This window comes from Pygocentrus nattereri, chromosome 11 (assembly GCF_015220715.1).
Source record: "Pygocentrus nattereri isolate fPygNat1 chromosome 11, fPygNat1.pri, whole genome shotgun sequence".
NCBI classification, from domain to species: domain Eukaryota; kingdom Metazoa; phylum Chordata; class Actinopteri; order Characiformes; family Serrasalmidae; genus Pygocentrus; species Pygocentrus nattereri.
The window spans coordinates 14,070,233-14,085,021 of record NC_051221.1 but is presented as its reverse complement, the minus strand read 5'-3'; the positions used below and the strand labels follow the sequence as shown (position 1 = coordinate 14,085,021).

Genomic DNA, 14,789 nt, shown 5'->3' with positions numbered 1-14,789 from the left:
ATCCTGAAGGATTAGGGATGTCAGATTTTACCCAGAATGCCTCATCTAAATATATAGAGAGAAAAGGGTCTCATCAAAAGTTTTAAAACCGCTTTGAAAGGGTGTGAAGGCTGTGCCCGGAGCCACCATTGTCTTTTCAGATTCAGATAAATCGATGACCCCACAAATCAAGCTGGAAAAGACAAACACACATGAAAACAGAAACAAGCATGTTGTTGTGCTACTGTGTTTATGGTGAAGAGCTCATTTTAACACATCTATACACACCTTCATAAAATGTTATAATGCATTCATAAGGCATTATAAACATTATAAATATTTATAAAAATGAATTACACTTTATAGCCATGTCTGTTATACATTATGAATTGTTAACACAATGCAATATAAGTAATGTTGATAACATGTTATACTTGATAGCAGATCACTGTCATTGTAATTTGCTCCTTCACTGGTTCTAGTCAAGTGATAGAAACAACTAAACTAAAGTACAGTAAAGCTAATTTCTGCTAGCACTCTGTTGCATACGCAGTGTTAAGTTGGTGCCAAGCTAACGGTGGTGTACATTAACGTTCCCACATTGGGTAAAACACTGATGACAGCACGTTTAAACTCTGACATTTGAAGCCTGTAATGAGCCTTATTGTGTGTGTTTTAGTGTTTCAGCAAATTCTTCAGTAAATACTTCAAGTTGAAGCCTCACTCTTAACACTGGAGGAGGCTTTAGTTCAGTACGAGTCACTTTACTTAGAGATGAATCCAGCTTATGAGCTCTTATAATTTGTTATGATCAGTACTTATAATGCATTAACAATACATGATGCATAATAACCATGGCTATAATGTGTAATGCATTTTTATAAATATTTATAGCCATGTTTATGACACCTTATGAATGCATTATAATATGTATGAATGAACACTATGTTCCTGTTAGACTGAGAGGAGAGGAATATGTTGTGCTGTTGTTATACACTCCTGTTCTGCATTACGTGATATAACAGTTAAGAGAAATCTGAGTGCTGTGCTATACATAGTTGTTTGGTTACAGACTGTCTGCAGCATGGTCAAGTACCTGTGTCCGTAAGCAGCATTCTCTGGAGGTTGTGTGCGGAGGTCACATGATGTAGGAGCACTTTGTAGTTCTACAGTTACAGACTGCAGTCCATCTGTTTCTCTGATACTTTGTTAACCCCTTTTACCCTGTTCTTCAGTGGTCAGGTCCCCCATGGATCCTCATAGAGCAGGTACTATTTGGGTGGTGGATCACTCTCAGCACTGCAGTAACACTGATGTGGTGGTGGTGTGTTAGTGTGTGTTGTGCTCGTCTGAGTGGATCAGACACAGCAGAGCTGCTGGAGTTTCTAAACACCTCAGTGTCACTGCTGGACTGAGAATAGTCCACTAACCAAAACTATCCAGCCAACAGTGTCCTGTGGGCAGCGTCCTGTGACCACTGATGAAGAACTAGAGGATGACCAACACAAACTGTGCAGCAGCAGATGAGCTGTTGTCTCTGACTTTACCTCTACAAGGTGGACTGACAAGGTCGGAGTGTCTAATAGAGTGGACAGTGAGTGGACAGAGAGTGTTAAAAAACTCCAGCAGCACTGCTGTGTCTGATCCACTCATACCAGCGCAACACACACTAACACACCACCACCACGTCAGTGTTACTGCAGTGCTGAGAATGACCCACCACCCAAGTAGTACCTGCTCTGTGGGGGTCCTGACCACTGAAGAACAGGGTAAAAGGGGGCTAACAAAGTATGTAGAGAAACAGATGGACTACAGTCTGTAAGAACTACAAAGTACACCTATATAGAAAATGGACAATGAGCATAGAAACGAGTCATAATGTTATGGCTGGTCGGTGTATTTTCAGTAGAATAGTTAGGAAACTGCTGGAGTTATCTGGACTTTGAGAATGAGATTATGATCTAACAGCTATTGTCCTAAATTCAGTCTTAACTGAAGTTGTCATGGTAGCCAAAAAGATAAGATTTCAAATTAAGGATGTATCTCTAAAACAGCCCCGGTGAAGTCGCTTTGTTCCTCAAGGTCATTAAAACAAGTGCAAGCACTGCAGTGCTGACTCTCTTGTGCCTTGAATAAATGGACCGAGACCCCATGAGGAGGTCGTAAAAGCTTCCCAGTCAGCTGACTTCTTTTGTTTCAATGTCAGAGGTGTGAGTGTGAACGCTAAGTGAACCAGAACTAAAATGCAACAGCCTTTCCTTTTCTGCTTGGGTCCATACCAAGGGAACCAAACTACAAGTGAAAATACACACTAAAAAAAGGAAACAGAGCAAAATGGTCCAATCTAAGCTCTGTCAGCACAGAACACCAGCACCCAGGAAATATGGGCTTTAACTGTGTTACTACAAACTTAAGCATCATGCAGTATCACTATATTGTGATATCTTTTGAAATTAGTGTAATACTGTGTTTCATTAAAATCTCTCTGCACTTTTTCTCTGGCATTGGACCTCATCTGGAATTTTTATATTTATATTTGATATTATACATTTACATTTCTATTTGCAGCTTGATTCTCTTAGCTGTACATACTGTATACATGTACCTCAGTACTACAGTACATGATTGTATTTGTATTAGTTTCCATTGCATATTCTTTTACTCATGGTTTGTGTGTATGTTGTCTATTTTGTGTTGCTATTTTGTGTTTATATGAAATATATAGTCTTTTTCTATATGTATTCTATTCAGTTTATTTATATTTTTGTTGACACCTGCACCAGGAGAAATTCCTTGTGCACATGGTATTTGGGAAATAAACATTCTCTTTCAGATTCCGATTCAGCAAGAAGTGCTACTTGACTGCGCCGGATGGTAAAGCACTCTAATAGATCCACATCAAGCGCGATTGGTCATGGGTAAAATCTCGTTCCACAGCCCTGTAAAGGACGCTAGTTGAATAGACTTACATCGGAAAACGATGTCCAAAAGTTTCCCCAAATATGAGTCCCATTCCGCTGTAAACTATCCATAAGTGAACTGACTAATGTTAATTGACTGGTTTACATCAACCGATGTCATTTCCTGTTCCAGATGGTCAGAAGCAGGAAGTGCAGTTGGATGGCTCCTCTTCCAGGCACTGCTTTAATGACCTGAGTCCAAACACACAGTACAAGATCACTGTCTACGCTCAGCTGCAGGACACAGAGGGGCCAGCCGTCACCACCATCCAGAAAACATGTGTGTATAGAGTCACACTCTCACATACACAAACAAACAAACTATATACCATGTGTTTCTTCATTTTAATGGTTTTTATGTATGTACTACATCATGCTCTGTGATGTAAAATGAATGGTTCCAGTCCTAAAATCTGATTGGCTGAACCACGTTCAAAGCCATTGTGAAATCTATGTTATACGCATACCTATGACCACCTCACAGCTACTGAATTATGTATTACTGCACCACAGCATGAAACAAATAAAACACTTGTGCTGGTAATGGAATAATCTTTGACTCTAATGCTGCTCACATGAACCACTGAGTGTACCGACGAAGTAAGAGCCCAATTTTGGTTAAACTGAGGGGCTGACAACTTATGTTCTTAACCAGAACCAGCAAAAAGACAAGCATGACAAACATGCTGAAGAACTCCATAATTCATATCACAATTACAGTACTTACTGTATAATTCACTGTAAAACGCCAGTATAAAAATCTAAAAATGGCACTTCAATGGATTACAAGCCTCGAACGTTTGTGTTTGTCAGTAGCGTCAAACCCAGGCTGAATCCCAAATGACACGTGCTCCCTAAATAGTGTGCTAGCTATGAAAGTTTAGAAATTCTAGCCTCTACAGCCGAATAGTGCATCATTTAGCAAATGTGGATGTGGCTGAATCCCAAATGACTATTTATTAGATATTTTGCCCTGTTGGGCTGCAGCATCCAGTGTTTAAATTCCTACGTAGTGCACTCTCTAGGGAGCAGGGAATTATTTGATTCAGCCTCAGTGTGAGAAGAGGGGCGCCGCTGGACTGGTGCTAAATAACACTTGCAGTGTTAATTTGGTGACAGAAAATACTTAGAAAGCGAACGTCTTTGCATTAAACAGTGCTGTGTCATCATAGGTTTATTGTTATATGACAAAAAAATAGAAAAAAATCATGAAATGACCAGAATATACAGGGATAGGTGATTTCATGTTGGCCTTATAAAAGCAATAAACCACTTGAGGTTGTGCTTTATTGCGATTTTATCACAGGGAAGGGAGTTTTAGGCACTCTGCTTTGCGTTATGCCTGAGAACACCATTCCCATGGTAAAATCGCAGTAATGCACAGCCTCAAGTGGCTTCAATGGCAAGAATATTTTATTACACTTAAGACAACTGGCCAACAAACAAACAACACAACATGTTTAACCATTGGCTTTAATGCAGTGCAGAAGTCACCAGTCTTATCCTCAAAGGGCCTTTGTGGCTGCATGTTCCCAGCTCCAGCAGGAGCAACCTCATGCAACTGATCAGTTGAAAACTGAGACTAACTGATGTGGAGTCAGTGGAATGAGATATGCTTCTGCTTGATTGGAATGAAGACCTGCAGCCACATCGGCCCTTTGTGGATAAGACTGGTCAATCCTGCTATAGTGCCTTTCTCACACCTGACCAGTTTTTAATTCCTTCAGCAGTATGTAATATAACACACCTGACTGAGTTGATGAGGTCTTCAGGACCATCTGAAAGGGGAATGAATTCGTTTGAATGAGTGAATCTGATTACAGCAGCAGTAAATCTCTTAAGATTTACTCCAAGATCATACAGCACGTTTCAGCATACAAACACACCCTCACACAGATGTGCTAATTGCCCTGGTCTTGTGTTTGTGGTGATGTGTCATATAACAGCATTCAGACATACGTTGGATTTATTGCTTTGTTTTGAAGTCAATCTAAAATTTAAAACATTGCGGCTGTCTGTATGTTTCCCAGCGGCGATGTGGGCAAGTCCTGTAATTGCCCCCGTCACACACCAGCAGCCTTGCACTCATTTATCAGCAATACACACTTTACAGAGGTACATACTGGAGGGATAATCATGCACACAATCACACCCGTAATCAGACACATCAGAGAGGAAAGAGTTTCACTTATCATACACACACAGACATGTTTTTGTATCTTATCAATACTATAATACTATATTATTTTCGATGTTGGAACAAAACATTCTATCTCAAAACATTTTATTCAGTGTTATTTTAAACTATTTCTGTTGGTGTGTTGGTGTATTTGTCATAGATTGTTTGCTGTATATAAAAGCCAGTTTATTATAATAATAAAATAAAATAAAAATACAAGGTTTTATTCCTTACAGTGATGATTTATAAGCATCCACATGCAAATATAGTTCCCTGATCCTAGTCTTAACCTCAGAAACCAAAAAGATGCTTTTTTTAAATGAACACCTAAACACTTTTGGATCATTTTGGTGGACCAAAACGTTTGGTTGTTTTTTCTGCAAAGTTGGGATGTTTTTTTTTTTTTTTAAGTATATGAAAAGCATGGCCTACACTCACACACACACACACACAGACACGCTGTACCACACAAAGCTCACTCCTGCATATTTGTGTTCCTGCAGTTCCTGTACCCACCACTCCTCCCACCAGGCCCCCAACCACCACCCCTCTACCCACCATTCCTGTAGCTAAAGAAGGTAAGACTTAAAACATCAACTTTAAAGCTCCTTTAGTAAGACATTACACCATTCCAGAAGATACGATTACAGAACTGAAACTAAAAACTCTTCCCAAAACATTCTTTGCCACTTTTTCTATCACACTGAATATTTAAACTCACTGTTCACTTTAATGAATTGCATCATTTTTGTCCTGGCCTTCGTTTTAAAGACCATTTTTGCGTGGTCTCTGTCATCTCCAGTCCCTAAATAGCCAAACAGGGCAATCAATACCATAATTTATCTGCTAATTTAGCGTAATCAGAGTCTCAGGCTGAAGGATCAACATCAGACTGTTACTATGGTGATGGCCTCCTGCTAGCGCTGTTGGACTCAGACATGCAGTCCTGAACTCAGTGAAATCAAACACACTCCAGCTAAAACAGAGATAGAGAGAGAGAGAGAAAGAAAGCGAGAGAGAGAGAGAGAGTTGATTGCTTAGAGTGTCTCATCTAGAAAATCTGTTTTTTTTTCTTTTGCTCATCATTATTTGAGTGCAGAACTTTGTTGTGTATCTGAATTACCTTTTTTAAAACCTTTAGCATTCTGGAGTTTTAATGGTCATTTTGCAACATTCAATATACATTACTTCATTATTTTTATGTCATTACATAATTAATTATGTTATGTAATGAATTCTGTTTAAATTCAATGTACAGCCGACAGCTTTGCCTGCACTTCTGGCTTTCATCTAGTTTGTTTTGATGCAAATGTGAAGGGTGGTTATTGTTTTTTTGCAGAACAAAACCATAAGTGCTGAGAATATCTCTTCATCAGATTCAAGTCATAATAAAACATTTCTTCATCCACTTCCAAACCAAATGTGATTTAGCTTGAAAGTTTAGAATCTGCACTTTCACAGGAGTTCGTCTGCATGTTTCCATAAGCTACAAGTGAAAAACGATTAACCCCTTACATGGCCACAATGGAAAAATGAGAAGTCTGCTCAACTTAAAATGATACAGTAACTGATTGCATGGCCTTTTTGAGTTGACTCAACTTGAGGACACCAGAGTTCACACAACTCAAACTTCTTAGTTGTGTAAAAAATTCTAGCTGGCGCTCCTTCTATCACACCGTCACGTTTTCCTCTTGGGCTTCCAGATATGGACAGCTATGGTATTGCTGGGATTCAAACCCACAACCTCCTGATGTTGGGATGAATTATTAGATAGGTGCACCACAGGAGACTTTGCTGTGGTTTAATGTTAGAACAACTAATGTTTTCTCCAGTGTATTAAACATTTGTAGATACAAAATCTGAGTTGTGTTCATGAGTGTTGCACAGCTAGCAGGATTGTATGATGGAAAGAGGACTAGACAGTGGCTAAGTTCATTTTATCTACTTCACTGAGATGCACAACTAAAACTTTGAGAGAACTTTCGACTCAACTAAGATGTTTGAGTTTCAGCTTAACAGAACTTGTCCTACAGTTCTACTTTGTTTTTCAGTTATCCGAACTCTCTGTTAAGTATTGTCTCACTGTCTTTGCCCCGTCTTCCCCTCTCTCAGTATGCAGAGCAGCGAAGGCTGATCTGGTGTTTCTGGTCGACGGATCGTGGAGTATCGGTGACGATAACTTTGTGAAAATCATTCGCTTCTTGTACAGCACGGCTGGAGCGCTGGATGAAATCGGCCCTGGAGGCACACAGGTCAGACTAGGGCTGGGTAACATGGATGGACATCCTATGACGACATATTTCGTATCAATATTTAACAATAAATGTCATCTGTGGGTTTGCTAACACTTTTCATTCTGAATAGTATTATTGAAGCCTGAAGAACTAAAAAAGCTGATTCTGTTTGCTGTATGTTCAGTACACTCTTAAAAAAGATGGTTCTTCTGGGATTCTTTAGTAAAGAAAATGGTTCTATAAAGAACTGTGAACATAAAAAAACCCTTGCATGATTAAAGTATTCTTTGCAGCATTAAGGGTTCTTCAGATTGATGGAGAATGTGCTGTAGATGGTTCTATATAGAACCTTTTTCAAGCTTGACATCGTAACAATAGAAGAATGCTTTTGGGTGCTATATAGAACCTTTCCAAAGAGGTTTTGTATAGAACCATCTACAGCACATTCTGAAATACCCTGACATGATGAGTTTTAGGATTTAGGAAAGCTAAACCATTTCTGTACTGTTTTTACTCAACCCTACAAAACAGCTAGATAGCCGACCCTGCTAACTGGTTGTGCTGTTGCAAGTGAATGGCTAGACTTCTTCTGCTTTCCCTGCTTCTACCATGTAAAAGGCCTACATCGTTACCTAGAGATCAATGCTGAAGTGTTTGCCGCTAATGCCAGATTAAGAGATGGAACTAGGGCTGAACAATTTGTGGAAAAAATCTAATTGCATTTTTTCCAACTAATATTGCGATTGCAATTGAAATTGTGACTAAAAAAATGACTTGTTTTAGCCTAAAAAACACAACATCCATCTTTTTTGCCTTGAGGCTCAATGCCTGAACATACTGTGCCAAACTGTCGGTGAGTTGTGGTTGTGATGACCCAACACATGGAGGTTTGCCTCTGATTGGTCTAACTCACCTAAAGACAGTTCACAAATTCTTATAAGGTTCCCTTTCCCCTCTTAAAAGTTAAAGCAACATTCTTGCTAATGTACACATTTATTAAAGATGGTTCTTTAGTAAAGACAATGGTTCTATGTACAACCATAAGGACTCCAACCCATTTGCATGCATAAAAAGTTCTCTGTGTGGTGAAATGGTTCTTCAGATTGATGGAGAATGTGTTGTGTAGGTAGATTTCTCTACAGAGGCAAAATCTTCTTCTATCGTTATAAGCTTGACATCAACAAGCAACAAAGTAACAATACCAGAACCCTTTTTGATGCTATACGGAACCACACACAACACATTCTCCAATCTGAAGAACCATTTCATAATGGAAAGAACTTTCTATGCATGCAAATGGGTCTGAGTATTTATGGTTCTCAATAGAATAACTGTCTTTACTAAAGAACCATTTTTAAGAACCTTGGTGAGTGTAGGCTATAATTAAAAATATGCAACTCAGTCTTAAATTGCAATTTCGATATAAAAACAGTTAATCTTTCAGCCCTAGAATGGTTTTTCAAGTCATTGCCTCAAAATTGTATCACTGATATTGATAAAATATTTCATTTTACTAGTCAGTATAGAGCTGGGTAATATAGGAGTGTTTGTTGTTATTGTGATAAATTACCCCACAGTATGTCACATTATGCCTTCCTGAGCATATTATCGCTGTCCAGAGAAAGACAAGTATCTCCAAAATAGTAACTTTACAGGAGAGGGCAAAAATGTTCTATATTTCAATGTAAATTAGTGGAAAGAGATTTTACTGTAAGCTGTTTTGGAGCATTTCTGTTGGTCCAGTCATCATGAAATTATCACACACTGTAAAAAAAGGCTGCTGAGCTTTAATGATGCAGAAAAGTAAAAATCGCAAAAAATGGAGATACATGTTTTCCATTGGACATTGGACAATATTCTGGATATCATCAGCTCTTCTCACCTACAGCGGCGTTTGTGAAATGTTGAATACAATACACATTTTCAAATGCAACTTATCAGATGTCCGAACAAATAAATATCATGACACATCATAAAAAACGTACTAAAGTATTGCAATGTTATTTTTTGCCACATCACCCATCTTTAAGGCATTTTTATTGATTTACTGCTTTGGCCTAAACCTGACCCATTAAAACAGTCCTGTCTCTGGGCTGCTGCTGCACAGGCTTCATTACCTTCTTCTCTGTTATGACACTATCCAGAATCCCATTTTAGATCTTAATCAGCACTCAGCTGTGTGATGCACACTGCGTCAGTATACTCTCACAGTTAGATCCTCCTTACAATTGGATCATCCTGAAGAAAGTCAACTTCCTCTGCTTGTTAACAGAGTTATTATTTCCTTAATCATGGCTTTCTTGTCTCTCTGTTTCTCCCTGGCAGGTGGCCATAGCCCAGTTCAGTGATGACGCCCGCACTGAGTTCAAACTGAACTCCTATGATAACAAGGAGAGTCTGCTGGATGCTATTCAGAGGATTTCATACAAAGGAGGAAACACTAAAACAGGCAGGCTCAGCTGTTCTCTAATTTGTACAGTGTGTTTCTGAGATGGTGAAGGTGGCATGGTGGCTAGTATATGAGTGCTCTCATGGGTAGATGTTATAGTTTCACTGAACAGTGGAGCTGTGCTGATCATAAGCATCATAATACATAGGCATTCTTTTTGTTTTCTTTTTTTTTTCAGTACAGGCTACATTCACACAGCAGGTAAAAGTGGCCCAAATCTGATTTTATCACCAAATCCGACTTTTGGTTTGGTTGTTCACATTATCTTTTAGATGTGATCTGTATGCAATCACAGATCAGCTTCTAAACCGACCCGCATGCGCAAAAGAACAATGCTTCATGTGGCTCATCCAGAGGTAAACAATCATGACTGCCAACAAACAATAGTTTCAGTTTCACCCTCAGCGGCATGAAATTATGACGAATGTCAAGCTGGATTGACGTAAAAGTCGCGTGGATTCCAATCTGGCTGGTCAGACTGAGTTGTATTGCCATAGTTTGGATATGTATTGGGTTTCAGAACCACATATGAAAGCGTCTCAAAAAATATCAGATTTAATGTGTTTGGTCACACTGCCACACAGAAAACACATCTGTGTCACATATAGTATGGAGAAAAAGATCAGATTTGGGCCACTTTTACCTGCTGTGTAAATACTGCCTTGGAAAAGCATATTGTATTGATATCTACATATTGATATCTCTTATCAATTTTAGATACCTCCGTAGCCTTCTTATTATTTTTTACTTTTTAAGGGTGAAGATGATGGGTGCCTTTTACATTGACTGAACATTTGAAGATGACTCAACCTACAAAAATAATCCAAAATGCCTTTTTTGAAATGTTTTAAGTTGCATTAACTGATGTTAAGAATTTTTATTTCCCTCCTCAGAGATACAAGTTTTCAATATTGTGTTAACACATTAACACAAGGCACTCTGTAGTTGACTGCCCACTGACCTCTGATCTCTGACCCGCAGGACGAGCCATGCAGCATGTGAAGGACAGTATCTTCACGGTGGCCGGAGGAAGCAGGCGGGGCGTGCCGAAAGTGCTGGTGGTCCTGACAGACGGCCGTTCCCAAGATGATGTCAACAAGATCTCCCAGGAGATCCAGATGGAGGGTGGGTAATGTATTTGTCTCCGTGGCTGTGAGCAGAACAGATCCCAATCCTGAGTTTTAGGGCACTATTATGTATGTCAGCCATTCTTCTCTTAGTGTTCGAATCATGAAATGGAACTGTGGAGTTTCTTAACGCTGTAGATCAGTATGTAAGCTGAATGAGTACCAAAGTGCACTGCAGGTCTCTTATCACTAAGCAGTGGACAGAGGATTGTTAGAGGAACGGTGGCCGCTGAACCACTGAAAACAGAACTCTCTGGGGAAGCACTGAATATAGCAGGAAGACTTTTACTGTCTGCTGCTCATCATGCAGCAAAAAAACAGCTTGACTTTTCTCCAATCATGGACCACTCATTAAATGTAGCCTCGTGAAGTTCTGTTCTTTTTCCATTGCACTATTCGAACCGTTTGCATAATGTCAGTATTTACGAATAAAACAACTTTTTCAGCCTCACTCAAGCAACTAATGTGTTTATATGACCAGTGAATACTGATGCAGAGTGATGATGAGAAAGTGTCTTTTACTGGTTCATTACTATTATTTATTAAATTAAACAGTTCACCCCATTTCTAATGAGGGAGTAGAGATTCATTCAGTTCATTTCACTCCATGTTTCTCTCTGTCTGTCACTCTCTGTTCAAATGACATTTTGTTGATTTCCTAAGTGAAAATAATACAAAATAATACAAACGTTAACTTAAAATGTGACCTGTGCAAAACCTGTGGCACATTTTAAATATATATATTTTTCCTTAATATGTTTAACACAGCAAATAAATAGAATATGTCCGCAAAATGTGCACAAAAATGTGAATAACACAAGATACGGCAAGATCTTCAACAGTTATGGCACGTTTTATACCTTATTGTTCTATTATTATTTTATCCAATATGTTAAATATTTAGAGTAGAAATAGTGCACAAAATCAATAGATAAATAATTATAGATATGTATTTAAATAATACAGATTGTGTCCAAGGTGTGCAAACCTTTGCAGAGAATTGTATGTTTGATGTATATTTATAAAATGCTAGTGTGCACAATGCATTGACTGTGTGAAGTTAGCTGTGACTTCCCCTAGTCTTCCATAAGATGCATCCATACAAAACACAAGCATAAAACATTCTAAAGCAGCATATCTTCATGTTATTGTGTGAATTATAAACGGGGGTCACACTTTATTTAGATGGTCCCCTATAGATGCTCTACAGATACCCAAATCTCTAACAAACTTCCCAGTGATATTCAGTTGATTATCAACAACAGTATGGTTAGGAATAGGGCTAGGAATAGATTTCATTTTACTGATGCAAATTCAGTTGCACTGAATGGAAATTTAGTTGAATGTTACTCCAAATAAAGTGTTACCTAAATGAATATTGAGGAGTAGCTTAATAGCTAAAAGTGGTTGGATAGTGTAGTGGTTAACACCTTTGTCTTCTACACTGTAGACTGGGTTTCAATCCCTGACCAGGGTAAGCACCCTACACTATACCAATAAGGGTCCTTGGGCAAGACTCCTAACACCACCTTGGCCTACCTGTGTAAAATGATCAAATTGTACGTCGCTCTGGATAAGAGCGTCAGCAAAATGCCACAACTGTAAAATTCACAGCATTTTCAAGTTTCTAAAACCAATTTTACTGTCTCACAGAAAGACTCTGGCTAACCCATATGAGGTCTTTTTAGCACTGTGTTGTACAATGGAAAAAAATTGTTTTGAATTTACATGACGTGATGAGTTTCACATACATAAAATATATTACATTCACATATTTCTTGCCAGTAACGTGGAACATAGCACTTGTATCGATACTAAGGATGTACCAATGTAGGTTGTGTGGGCTGATACCTGATGTCTGATATTTTTATATACCCGTCTGCTGATACAATAATACTGATAAAATGTAAAAGTGGGTAAATCTACCTGGATTAGCAATATGGACAAATATGGCATTTAAGTCTATAAGGTTTCAAATGCAGGAAAATGAATAAAATTCAGAATTTTTTAGCAGAGTAACCCAGTGTCAGCTGAATGTTCTGGTCTTCCAGAGTACAATAAATAGCTCATCAAATATTGGTTTGAAATATGGCTCAAGTCTATGTATCTGTGGCCTATCATTTATTAAGCGATTATGTGCCAGTGCTGATATAATTCTGATGTCATCATGCAGATCATGTGTACAAGGGAAAGACATATTTGAATGATGAATGATTCAAAATTAATTTCTTTAACTTTAAAATACTGTGAAAACTGGAAAACCTGTGTTTGAGGAAAACATGGGAATTTTACTCTAAAGCACGTTTTCATATCTGTGTGCAGGTTACATCGTGTTCGCGATCGGTTTTGCCGACGCCGATTACGGCGAGTTGGTGAGCATCGCCAGCAAACCCAGTGAACGGCATGTGTTCTTTGTGGACGACCTGGATGCCTTTAGAAAGATCGAAGAGAAGCTCATCACTTTCGTGTGTGAGGCTGCAACAGCAAGTAAGTCTCAAAGTGAAATGTACATGTCTGTGTGTGTGATTTACAAGACGCCAGTCTGATTTGACTCATTTGTGTTGTACTTTTCAGCTTGTCCATCCGTACCGATGAGCGGCAGCACGCTGCCAGGTCAGTTACACTACTGCTCTACGCAAAGGCTTCAAACTCATATACACAATAGTTTAGCCTATTCTGCTGTTATTTATGATGATTAGTTGTGCAGGTCTTAGCATGTGTGGCTCATATATTCATAGATTCACACACTGCTTCTCAGAATGTTTTTAATGCACGTTTCCTCTTTAATTTTGACCTTCATATCTATTTCTTCATGTTTTTATATATTCCTGACTGATATATAGAAAGTTATCAGTGATGAGTTTCTTAGAAATGTTTAGTTTTAGCTTAGAATCCTTAGCCATTAAATATATTGTGCAAAAATGTTTAAATATTGTCACGAATATTCCACACGTTGTGGTTTCCAGCAAAATTAAGCAGGTTAGTCTTTGATATTAATTACAGTTATGTTGCAAATCGACATACTCATTTATTAAAAACATATTACTGCTGTTGGAAAAATGGTAACTTTACGGGAGAAGGAAAAAACTACTGTCCTTTTAATGAAAGTCAATGGAACCAGAACTTTTTTTCAAGTCAGTTTGGGCTGTTTGTGTTTGTCCATTCATCATGAAATTTACACACAGGCTAAAGGCCAACAAACATCTTCAAATTATGCCAGAAACTGAAAAATAAAGTTTTGCTCCGACAGCAGTGATATGAAAAGCTGGATTTCTCCCAACTTCTGATGTGCGGTGTAATAGTAAAACTCCATAGTTTTAACCAATGTTCTATTCATGTGAGGTGCTGTTAAAGTCTATCAATGTATTCCTCCTTGTTCCTCCTTCCTAACACACACAGGCTTTAGGATGATGGAGATGTTTGGTCTGGTGGAGCACCTGTACAGTAATCTGGAGGGCATTTCACTGGAGCCAGGAACTTTCAACAGCTTCAACAGCTTCAGACTAGGCAGTGATGCACTACTGGCACAACCTACCAGGTACGCACACACACACACACACACACACACACACACACACACACACACACACACACACATACATAATACTGTCAATTGAAAGGTTGGCTCTGGTGATGCCACCATTGTCCGTGTCCAATCATAATAGGCTTTTTCTCTCGTTCTCTGAGTGGGAAGATTTTGACCTCCCTCTCTTCCCGGATCACTCAGTTTAGATTAGAATTATAATTAGAATTCAGAACCATTGACCAATAGCGCAGTTTGACCTCCACATTTAACCCATCTGTACAGTGAATCCCCCACACACACAGTAGTGAACGCACACAGTGGGTGGCACACAGAAG

General features: G+C 38.7%; 1 protein-coding gene across 5 annotated transcripts in view; it reads left to right on the top strand.

Annotated features, from left to right (window-relative positions):
* The window catches only part of LOC108435589 (collagen alpha-1(XIV) chain), a 130,847-nt gene that overhangs the window by 82,793 nt on the left and 33,265 nt on the right, over nt 1–14,789 (top strand). For all 5 annotated transcript variants that reach the window (XM_037542456.1, XM_037542453.1, XM_037542454.1 and 2 more), the window contains 8 exons: nt 3,073–3,219; nt 5,622–5,696; nt 7,231–7,370; nt 9,678–9,801; nt 10,783–10,926; nt 13,251–13,415; nt 13,503–13,541; nt 14,328–14,466. In XM_037542456.1, coding sequence (XP_037398353.1) covers nt 3,073–3,219; nt 5,622–5,696; nt 7,231–7,370; nt 9,678–9,801; nt 10,783–10,926; nt 13,251–13,415; nt 13,503–13,541; nt 14,328–14,466 — 973 coding nt within the window. The remainder of the gene's footprint in view (nt 1–3,072; nt 3,220–5,621; nt 5,697–7,230; nt 7,371–9,677; nt 9,802–10,782; nt 10,927–13,250; nt 13,416–13,502; nt 13,542–14,327; nt 14,467–14,789) is intronic.